At 38.7% G+C, this 12,175-nt stretch overlaps 1 protein-coding gene across 1 annotated transcript in view; it reads left to right on the top strand.

The window, feature by feature from the left end:
- VEGFC (vascular endothelial growth factor C) overlaps positions 1-11,728 on the top strand; it is a 157,037-nt gene extending 145,309 nt beyond the window's left edge. The window contains exons 4-7 of the mRNA XM_040418695.1: positions 569-723; positions 8,580-8,683; positions 9,637-9,970; positions 11,375-11,728. Of these exons, the coding sequence (XP_040274629.1) occupies positions 569-723; positions 8,580-8,683; positions 9,637-9,970; positions 11,375-11,489 (708 nt within the window). The 3' untranslated portion in view covers positions 11,490-11,728. The remainder of the gene's footprint in view (positions 1-568; positions 724-8,579; positions 8,684-9,636; positions 9,971-11,374) is intronic.
- The last annotated feature ends 447 nt before the right edge of the window (positions 11,729-12,175 follow it).

The raw sequence follows: 12,175 nt of genomic DNA, 5'->3' as shown, positions 1-12,175 counted from the left end.
CTATGGTATTGGAGCCTGGGCCCACCGGAGGATCCTCTGGTACTCTGGTGGGTCAGTCCGAGCCTGGTAGAATATGTGTATGGAGAACATCTGTATCACTGACTATTATACAGTATTATACAGTAATCAATTAGTAATTACAGTAATTACAATGATCAATTACTACTTAAACGGAACCTGTCATCAGGATTTTGTGTATAGAGCAGAGGACATGGGTTGCTAGATGGCCGCTAGCACATCCGCAAAAAACAGTCCCCATAGCTCTGTGTGCTTTTATTGTGTAAAAAAAATCCTATTTTATGCATATGTAAATTAACCTGAGATGATTCCTGTCCCTGAGATGAGTCAGGGACAGGACTCATCTCAGGGTAATTTGCATATGTATAAAATAGTTTTTTTTTTACACAATAAAAGCACACAGAGCTATGGGGACTGGGTATTACGGATGTGCTAGCGGCCATCTAGCAAACCATGTCCTCAGCTCTATACACAAAATCCCGGTGACAGGTTCCCTTTAATTATTAAATCTTGGGACCTGAATAACTTTCACCCTTCTTCTTTTTCTTAGCTCTTTGAAATCACAGTCCCGCTGTCTCAAGGGCCAATAAAACCAGTAACCATTAGCTTTGCCAACCATACATCCTGTCGGTGCATGTCGAAATTGGATGTTTACAGGCAAGTCCATTCAATAATAAGAAGATCACTGCCAGCAACTCAAGTGCAGTAAGTATCAATGATTTAGCATATTCATGTTTGGTGAAGGTTTCTATGATGTCACTTGGTAATTGTGAAGAGGTTCATGTAAAGTTCAGCACTTAGCAGTAACCGGTGATTACTGTGTACTGCTATGGCCAAGTAGCATTTCTATTAGAAAAAGCCAATCATTAGAAAGATCTCTACGGGATAAAAGAAATGCAAATTACCAACAGCACAAAGTAAACTGCAGTAGTTATAGTCAAATGCAGTGATGAGCGTCAGGGGCAATATTCGAATTTGCGATATTTCGCAAATATTTGGTCGAATATTTGTCATATATTCGCAAATTCGTGATCTCCAGTTACTATTTTCTTGATTGCGAAAATCGGTAATCGGAAAATTAGCGATAAAAATTTAGCGATACAAAAATTTGCGATTAACACTACTCCTAAAGTCAAAGATATTGAAGCCTTCTCATTGGCCCACAAGCAAGAATCAGTGAGGGATCATGGGTACTGGTGAAGAAAAATCTAGAATATTCGCGATTACGAAGATATAGCACTATATTCTAGATATTCGCGAATTCTCGAAAGTGCCAATATTCGCAATGAAATTCTAGTCACTAGTCAAATGAATAGTATAAGTTGTATTAATCTCCATTAAGGCTATTATTGTCCTACCAGTATCACAGCTTTTTATTTTAATTGCTAGAGAAATGTTGGGACAGCTTGTCAGGAAATGCTGTGGGTATGAGGTTGAGGGTTATCAATGGTATGTTCCTGCGGAGATAAACATTTCCATCAATCACCTGACTTCATACTGAGAGATAAGACGTGTGATATGCCATAGGTCCTATGGCATAATATCTAACTGCAGGAGTTGTGTAGCTTTCCTTTTCTTGATTCATATCATAAAATTCTAAAAAGATCCCATTCAAACCTTCCTGCTTGTAGACGATTAACAGTTCAGATGTAACCACCTCTCAGTATGAACATCTGTGAGGCTAGATTTAAGCACAGCTACTACAAGAGATTATCTATTTTACAGATGTGTCCCCCCTTACCCTTTCTTTAACTTGGTTAAGAATGCCAGTTTTTCATGAAACTAATTCAATACAATAACACCTACCAAATTCAAGGGCCAAAAAAGTATCTCCGGTTTACGACCCAAAATATAACACCAAAGAAATAGCAATAGCCGGAAATATATAAATTAACAATTCTTTATTATCACATGATTTTAAAAAAATTACAAAACGCCTAGGCAGGCAATGTGGGCTGACAATTAAAGAAATATATTACTTTCTATAAACAGCATACATATAGGAGCAATACACACAGTATTATATAGTAAAAGTGCTTGTGCAAGTAAACATATACTGTATTAGTATATCAATCCTATAGCAGCCAAGTAAATCACAGTATAACAATATCACAATATCATACCAGCCACGTGTCCTGCGCCCCGATGCGTGTTTCGCTCAATGCTTTATCAGGGGGTGAATGATCGTACCCAGCCAGTCCACATATATATATACCTCTCTGCACCCAATAACTCAAAGCACCTAATTATGCTCACCTCATTTAATTCCCCCATGGCGTCTCCCTCCACCCCGCACCCTCCACCTGGAAGTACAAACCGGAAGTGACGTGTTGCGTTCCATCCTGGAACACACATGCCGTCCAGACATACATGCTAAATGGCCGCAAAATTTCCCTCACAGAGTCTCATCAAAGTCGCTCATACATCCAAGCGGGATATTCATGCCCATGCATAAATAAACAAAAACATTTGATCTATGTTGGCAACATCAGTTGCAGCCACTCCTGCTTCATGATAGTCATGTCTGGGTCCGCCTCGGTGCGTTCCCCAGTGGAACGCACCTCACATTCTCTCCCAGGTCCAGAAGGTACACTGTGTCATCACCTACAATTCAACTTATATCTGTGATCAAATTCACTCATCTTAAGAACATAATGTCATGCGTCTTGGTTATTACAAAACCCGTGAAAGTGCATTGCCATGCTAAGTGAAGTGAACCACACGTGAAAGTGAAAAATCAATACATTACCTGATTAAAGTTTGAAAAACAACAGCCAATATTCGATTAATAATACACACACCATGCATTATTAATATAAAACTCTCATATAAAGTGAACATGATCCATGCTAGAAAGAAAATAAAAAAATAAAAATATATATATATATAAAAAAGGGTTTACATAATTATTCCATAAAAATATTACTAACAATAGATAATATATAGACAAATAATGTGCATGATTTAAAATACAGTGACATAATCCATCCTACAAAAATCTATTAATCCATAATTATTGAATATACCCACGTAACATAGTACATAAGGCCAAAAAAAGACATCTGACCATCCAGTTCTGCCTGTTATCCTGCAAGTTGATCCAGAGGAAGGCAAAAAAAAAAACTGTGAGGTAGAAGCCAATTTTCCCCACTTTAGGGGAATAAAAAATTCCTTCCCGACTCCAATCAGGCAATCAGACGAACGTGACCACAATACGCGATTATTACTCCATATCATGTATGTATAACATAATCATTAATAACCAAAAAACCCTAGTTTGATAAACAAATAAATACCATAATTACATCCCCAACTCAAGGTGTATATATTATATAATGTACAAGTACATGTACACAGTACAGTGCATAAAATCCTGTGTACAAGGATATGTGGACCACCCAATCCAAGACGCATCTATATAAAAAGTCCTTAAATTCACACAAAAAATTACTGCCATGTATTCATGTCGATCCTCATATTATATGTAAGCCCCTGTAAAGAGAGAGAAAAAAAAGGAAAGGGAGGGGACCGAAGGAGGGCGAACAAGAGGGAAAGAGGGGAGAAACACAAACAAAAATGTGTCATTGAGTGCAGATTTAAAAACAATTAAAACCCAAAATTAATTGAGGACACACAATGTCCCATAGTTTCTCCATGGACATGGCCCAGAGCAAAACACCCAACATCCCAACCTATAGAAACGGTACGAAACTCACACTGTCATTGAGTCCCTCTGGAGACATGGTATTCAACATAAAGATCCAACGCATTTCTTTTTGCGCCAATAGGTGCTACCAGTTACCTCCCCAAATATTTAAAAGTACCCTGTCGATCCCTCTCACCTATAGAAGAGATCCATCACAATTATGATATTGTTTGAAGTGCCGAGGAATCGTCTTTAAATTGGAAATATCCTGTTCATCCTTTGCCGCCTGTATCCCTAGTACATGTTCTCTCACTCTCCTTCTCATCTCTCTTGATGTCAGACCCGCATATAGGAGGTTACATGGGCAGCTCTCTAGATATATTACTCCAATCGTATTACAGGTGATCGAATGTGTAATCGTAAACGTTTTATTACTATCAGTATTCGTGAAAGTCGTAGTTCTGAATACATTTGGACATGCTACGCAGTAACCACAGGGTCGGCAGCCCCATTGGGGACCCTTTGAGCCAAAGGCTCGATTTGGTCTTATGCCAACATGGTGACTCTTTGTCAGTAAATCCTTCAAATTTCTCTCTTTTCTGAATGTAATTGACAGCGTCTTCTGTAGATATAGATGGAGTATATTATTACTACATAGAATGTTCCAGTATTTAGTGAGTGCTTTTCTTACTTCACCCTGTCCATGGTTAAAAGTGGTGATGAATCTCACCTTTTCTTTTTCATCTTCCCTTTTGAAGTTTTTAGGTCCATATATCAATTGGTTCCGATTGGAGTTTGCCGCTCGGTAATACCCCGTTTGATGGATTGTTCACCATATCCTCTATTCCTAAATCGATTGCTTAGGTCCTTAGCTTGTATTTTAAAATCCTCTTCCCTAGAGCAGATCCTTCAAATTGTCAAATTCCTCCGGATCCGAAGGATCTGCTCTAGGGAAGAGGATTTTAAAATACAAGCTAAGGACCTGAGCAATCGATTTAGGAATAGAGGATATAGTGAACAATCCATCAAAGGGGGTATTACCGAGAGGCAAACTCCAATCGTAACCAATTGATATATGGACCTAAGAACGTGAAAAGGCAAGATGAAAAAGAAAAGGTGAGATTCATCACCACTTTTAACCATGGACAGGGTGAAGTAAGAAAAGCACTCACTAAATACTGGAATATTCGACATGTTTCTGAGATTGATGGCAGCAGAATGCTAATCTAGGGTTGAGTCATTGAAATAGAATGAGCAGTATGGTGGCTTTGAGGTTAGCACTGTTGCCTTGAATCACTGGGGTACTCGTAGAAATCTGACAATGGGCAGTATCTGTATGAATTTTGTATGGTCTCACTATGGTTGCTTGTGTCTCCTCTCAGACACCAAAGCATACTGAAAGGTTAATTGGCTTACTAAGAAATTGGCCAAAATGTGTGATTATAAGCCTGATTAGGGACAAGCACTTTAAAAGGTACTTCTTAACAAATTTTGGCTGCCATCCCCACACCCCACCCCCTGATCCCAGTGGAGGGAAGCATACTCCCTGCAACTCAGGGCTCCTTTGGTCCACCACTGTGCTTCTCCTGGCTCATGCACAGACAGGGGTCACATGTTCCCCAAGTGGCACAATACCCAGTGAGATGCTGCTTGGTGGACCAAAGGAGCCTAAACTGAGCTATGATGAGCAGTTAACTATGCTTTCATCTGCAAATCCAGGGGAGGGGGTGCAGCCAAAATTTGCTAAGAAGCTGAAGAACTCCTTTAAGGATTCACTGCCTGTGCCAGGGATAATGTTCTTAGCAAAAAAGGCAAACATATGTGTTAAATATTAATTTAGTTTGGATCTCAGTCTATGTGAAATGAGAGAATTCAGTTTTGTTTTTCTTTTGGATACATTTTTGATACAACTGTTTTGGATTCAGTTTGGATTCAGTCAGAGACAAATTTATCCAGTCAGATATGATATTTCTTTGGAATATTATCTGCATTTGATATTTTGTACAGTTGATGCCACATTTTATTTTCTTTCCATCTATTATAGGCTATTGGACAGGGATGCCAAACCTGCGGCCCTCCAGTTGTTGCAAAACTACCGTTCCCAACATCTCCCACAGCTGGAGGGCCGCAGGTTGGGCATCCCTGCTGTAGGAGAAGTGATGCCCTCTTTCTTGTCCTCGCAGTACTCCACATTTAATTGTCCTGACTTGATGTATGTTCAGTTCAGCACAGGTTTGAAGGATGATTGTGATTGGCTGCAGCTCTGAAAGTTGTTGGCTGAAACGCGTTTCAGTTTATATTTCACTACGGAGCTGATCTCCTGTCTTGAATTCTCAGTAGTGTCATTCCCATGTTCAGTGGCCAATACTTGCTTATTGTATGAGGAAGTCCAAATAAGACTGTAGCATTAAACCTATATTTTAGTTTTCCCAATTGTTACAAATTACAGCATGTAACACCAGTTTGTAATACAGTTAATCAGCACCAGCCAATCCTATCAAAAAAGCTAAGTGTATCAGGCTTTACTTTAGGCACTCATGAGCCACAAGGCTCATAATAAAGGCTGCTTTATAATCTCATCGTCTTCTGCAGCCAGTCACAATCTCCTGTCAGGAACATCTGTGCTGAGTTTAAGATAAGTGATGCTCATTCAGAGCAGTGACATGTGGGTTATCGATAGGACACTAATGTCTCACACAGCTTCAAGAGCACTTAGTACATGTGGCCCTTGAGATTTTTCATCTTACTGTGTACACATCAGAGTATTTAAAGCGTGAATGCATTTATAGGCAAAAATACAGGCTGCAGAGAAAGATACCGCATAGTCATCTGCATAGAGCATCTGTCATTAGGATCAACCCTATTAAAAAAAGGCATAATGCCCAGTTGGGATGATTCTTGATGAATACAATGATACAGGGAGATTCACTCAAAAGAGGTCCCAAATATTTTGTAATAGGATGAAGCAGTCTGAACGAAACAATGTGCAAAGTGCTCTTCAGTATATGGAGCTTCGAACAAGGTGGGAAGCCCCGCGTCGGAGCAATGAGGTAGGCATCGGATAGTCATTGCAATGTTTCACCTCCGATGCAACTTTCTGGTGCATACCCCTTACCTATTCACTCAGTCACTCAACTTCTCATCAGGATGGTGGTGTACAGTACTGAGGAGCATGTCTTCTTGGTGCGATGTGTACATGAACATTTATGAACAGTTTGTGAATCAACTGGATGATTGTGAGTTATCGGAAGGTTACTTCCAGCAAGATGGAGCAGCATGTCACGTGTCGGAAAGGAGCATGGCAGAAATTTAGTCCTTTTACAGCAACAGGGTAATTTCAAAGTGAATTGGCCACCACGGTCATCAGATCTGACACCACCAGTCTTCTTTCTTTGGGTTATGCTCAAAGAAAAAGTCTATCAAAACAAGTCTGGCACTGTTGAAGATTTGAAGGAAAACATCAGACGAGAAATTGCTGCTTTTCCCCCCCGATATGCTTGCTGATACATGGAGCGCTATGTCCAAATGTGTCTGCCAGAAAATGGAGATCACTTTCAGCATTGCATGTAATGCAATCGATTATACATACGTCAAGATATGTAACATATTTTTTGTTTGTTTGTTTAGATTGCTTTATCCTAATGGGAGTTACAACAGAATATTTAGGACCTCTTTCAGGCATAATGGCGTAAATGATGACTTAAATCGGCGATAGCTTGGAGCTGCTGTAGGTTTCATTCCGACGCATGGACTGCCAGAGAAGCCATGTAATTTTTGATGAGGACTGTACCTCACCATAAATGACATGGCTCATCCACCAGCGCAGGTCCTATCAAGACTGATGCAGTAGATGCCGGTTTTAATGAATAAGGGCCTATGTTGTTGTTTTTTAAATATATGCATCCTATTGTTAAAGTGATTTTCCACAATAAATACCATATTATAAGTGACAAATATGTAATTCCTGGGAACTTCACCAATGGATCCCTGACTGATCACTGGGGGTCCCAGGCCTTTGTGGTCAAGCAAGCCCACTGTTGAATGAAGAGGCAATGCCTGTGCTCAAACTCCTCATTTATTTAGTTGTGCAGTGAGATTAAGCAATGACCTCTGGACCCCTATTCTAGTGATCAGTGGAGCATTGCAGCAGTGGCCACCAGCAATAGACATTTATCACCATCCCCTGGATAGGTGATAAATATTGATCGTAAGACAACCCCTTGGGGATTTTCCAGTGGTTAGCAGTTATGGCAGTCCATGTCCTTTTAGTCACGCCTATGCTGTTTATGTACTTTATTAGTCCTTCAGAAGAGCATTGGTATATTTGAGTGCAAACACATTTTCTTCCACCTTATAGGTACTATGTGTGAGTCCAACATATACTATTAAGGTATTTTTGATCTCCCATTAAAGCATAAACAGACCAACATATTTTTAATGAAATATCTCTGACACATGATACGTCCTACCTTATTTTCTTTAAGAGACCTCCTTACAGCACTTTCATCATTTGATGGATGTCTGTTGTTTTAGATTTTAGCAATGAAAAATTTGTGGTTGAGAAGTCATTTCCACACAATTACATCATCCTGATTAATGCAACCTCTTAGGGCATACCTACAACATCAGATTCCATAATACACAAACAGCAGGCCAGAAGATAATGTATAATAATGACCAGAAAAACGCTTCATACTCTAGTTAGAAATTGAATTCAGAGCCACTTTGTTCTAAACATGGCAGGTTTTCCTTACTTAAATATTGTGAATAGGGATGAGCTATAATAGAAGACACAGGCTGTGGACAAGGGTGGTGATGTTCCTAAGCCATGTTTTTCTAAATTCATAAAATTCCTAGTAATGTGACCTTTTTCAATAGTTTTTATAAAATACCCATTCTAATTTACCATTTTCAGATGTCAAGTGGCAAATAAGACCTGCCCCAGAAGCCATATTTGGAACAACCATTTGTGCAAATGTATACAGCATCATGACTTTTCATCACATCATGAAGAATCAGGTAAGTGATTTCTTCCATACAAAAGACTTTAGGAGAATTTTCTTTCAGGATGTAAGTAATTGTTTGTTCTTAATGTATATTTATCTCCAGGGATCTCCAGCTCATAAGCTATATATTACATAAATCATGTGCTATATTGGATGATTATACTTATTAGTAATGATGTAATATCACAGTAGGGTTTATGTTTTTGTTACTTCGAATAATGTAGCAGTGTGACAAGTTCTTATATATTATCAAGATAAGAAAATTACAGAAGTGCAATATGATCTCCATTATAATAACATAAAAGCCTATTCTTTGCGTGTCTTCCATCTATCTATTTAGAGTTGAATGATTTCTATGAATCTGATAATATTGTATAACCTCACTCTAAGAAGATCTTTCACCACAACCACCTTTATCCCTCGAGTATCCTCCTTTTCTTCCTTTATCCCTTGAGTATCATTTATTTATTGCTTTTATGTATAGTGTTAATATATAGACACAGAAACGAATGTTCTAAAGTATCTCCTATAATGCATCGTACTTATAATGAGTCAAAGAACATGGTCATCCGCAGGAGAGATCAAAGTATAAAGTTTCCAGATCCCTAGATTATAACAACCATTACTTCTAGCCCAATCTGATCCATGGGTGTCCATTCCCTCCTGGTATACAGTACAGCAGTTATTCTGAACTTGGAAACCCATTGGGAACTTTGCGTTTCTGGTGACTCCTAACTCCGAACCTACCATACCTACTTGGTTCAATCTTCAGCCCCTGGACTTTGATGTCACAGAGGTGCACCATATGTGCAAACAAAAAAACGATACCAATAGCTCCACTTTTAAGCTGCCCGTGCACATTAGGTTAATGTTAGGCGAATCTACTTATTTATTACAATGAACAGTGTATTTGCAATTTTTTTTTTTTTACTATTAGCTTTATATATTTATTTTGATTTTCCATAGACTCCTCTGAGGCGTACCATGACATTTGTGGGCCAAACAAGGAATTAGATGAAGAAACCTGTCAGTGTGTCTGTAAAGGTGGTTTGTTGCCTTCAAGTTGTGGTCCTCATAAAGAGCTGGATCGAACTTCTTGTCAATGTGTCTGCAAACATAAACTTCTTTCAACTTCCTGTGGAGCCAACAAAGAGTATGATGAAGAGAGATGCCAGTGCGTGTGTAAAAAGACCTGCCCAAAACACCAGCCACTGAATCCTATTAAATGTGCATGTGAATGCTTAGAAACCCCAAACAAATGTTTCCTTAGAGGAAAGAGATTCAATCATCAAACATGCAGGTATATGGACAGAATGTTGTCATTGGGTCAAATATTGAGCTTTGTAGAAATATATTTCACTTTCTAATATAAACTTTATATCTGATGTGCCTCACTCCTAGGTTCTCAGGAGATCAGCAATAAAGACATTCATTAGGACTTTTTCACATATGTGTTCTTTATTTTCGTTGTTCTGCTCCGTTATATGAGAGCACAACACGCAAAATAACGGAAGTGTCGTATTTGGCACATAACTTACAGGAAAGGAACCAAACGGATCAAATTGACTATGATGAGATCCATTCAGTTTTCATTCAGAACACTTTTTAGCAGAGAAAAAATTCCTGCAAGCAGAACTTTTAGCTCCTCTATTTCTGACTAAATCGAAATGCATCGAACGGGGGCTCCAGCACAGATGTGAACATGCCCTTACTGTATGTTCCATAGATATGTATAGGTCTCCAGTAAGCTCAGCCGAGCATGTGTTCTGAATGAGGAGAGGGGAAAAAGCCTCCACCAGACACCTTTTGAAATACAAAAGCCTGATACTTTTGTCCCCTGTCATCTTGAGTTGAGATACTGTCATACATTTTAGATGATCAACTGGTCCCGCTTAGATCAGCAGGTATTGGTGGCCACCATAAGCATATTGGTTCTCACATTTTCAGTCTCATTATATTTATATATTATGTACTTAAATATCGAAATATACATAATATACATACAGTAGTATAGATATAAGGTGTATATAGTGTAGATTACTCTATTTCAGTCACTGTATGTACATTCGCGCACTGTTCTAGTAAGATAGGTATATGGACTTGTGTTTGTTCAAAGAAGACATGAACAATACTGCTTTTATGGGACTCATTTTAGATAGTTTCAGTTAAAGTTTTTTTTTTTTTTTAACTGATGACCTATCCTCTTTATAGATCATCATTATCTGATTGTGGGGGTCTGACACCCGGGACCCCCGCCGATCAGCTGTATGAGAAGGCACCTATGCTCGCAGTAGCACTGTGGCCTTCTCTCAGCTGACCAGGCACAGTGCTGTTCCTTTTTACAGAGGCTGTCATTGCTAGCACAAGTCAGCACAGTTCACTTCAATGGGTCTGAGCTGCACCTAGGCCATGTGACTGATGAACGTGGCCTACACAACGCTCTGGTGCCTTCTCAAACAGCTGATCTGTGGGCGTCTGGAGTCAGATCCCCACCGATCAGATACCGATGACCTATCCTGAGTATAGGTCATCAGTTAAAAAAATCTCGGTAAACCCCTTTAATGGCAGTAATTAAATAAATGGCAATAACCAGCAATCATTTGGTGAGGAAGCAGTTGACTGACTATTATATGGTTCTGCTGTTACATGACTAGAAATATGATGGCTACATTTTGTAAATCAGGACAATTTTTATTTTTTGCAGCTGTTATAGACCCCCTTGTACAACTCGACCGAAACGTTGTGATCCTGGTTTCTACTATAGTGAAGAAGTTTGCCGCTGTGTACCTGCATATTGGAAAAGACCACACATGAACTAATTACCACAGAAAACATGATCCATATGCCTCTGAAAACAAGGAACACTTAATTTTATTTTAACTTTTGGATCTACTATTGCATTGGAAACCACATGTGGAGTGAGGAAAAATGCACTGTGCAGTATGTAAAATGGGACCCAAGTTTGAAGATCGACCAAGAGTTTTTTAAGGACTTGATGGGTCATGTGCAATGACAAAGCAAGTCCATGGTTTTCCTGTGATTTTTTTTTTTTTTGTATCAAGATAATGACTATATAATTTATTTCCACTAAAAATATTGTGCAGCATTTCTGTTTATAGCAATAACAATGTAAAAGCGCACTGTGATTAATATTTTTATATCATGTAAAATATGTTTAAAATAAAAGAACCTAAAACTTGTACTATAAACTACCAATATGTTCAGTCGGATTCCGTATCACACCTCAAGAGCATCCACGTGTAAGACATTTTATTTTTTTATTCTAAGTATTTTTGGGGTTTTGCTATTAAAATTCTGTTTTATAATGAAAAGTTACCATCAGTATTGCACTGGCTTATGTTTCTAGGTCGTATGTTAATTTGAAGGAAGCAACTGAAAATAGAAGTCTACTAAGTACTGTACATCTTTATTGCATATCTATAGCTATAGACCTCTAATGTTTTAGCAGAGTGGACATATCCTTAATGTAAGCTAGGTACAGGTT

This window comes from Bufo bufo, chromosome 2 (assembly GCF_905171765.1).
Source record: "Bufo bufo chromosome 2, aBufBuf1.1, whole genome shotgun sequence".
Taxonomy (NCBI): Eukaryota; Metazoa; Chordata; class Amphibia; order Anura; family Bufonidae; genus Bufo; species Bufo bufo.
Note: the sequence above shows the minus strand (reverse complement) of the source record. Positions and strands in the feature narration are given on the sequence as shown.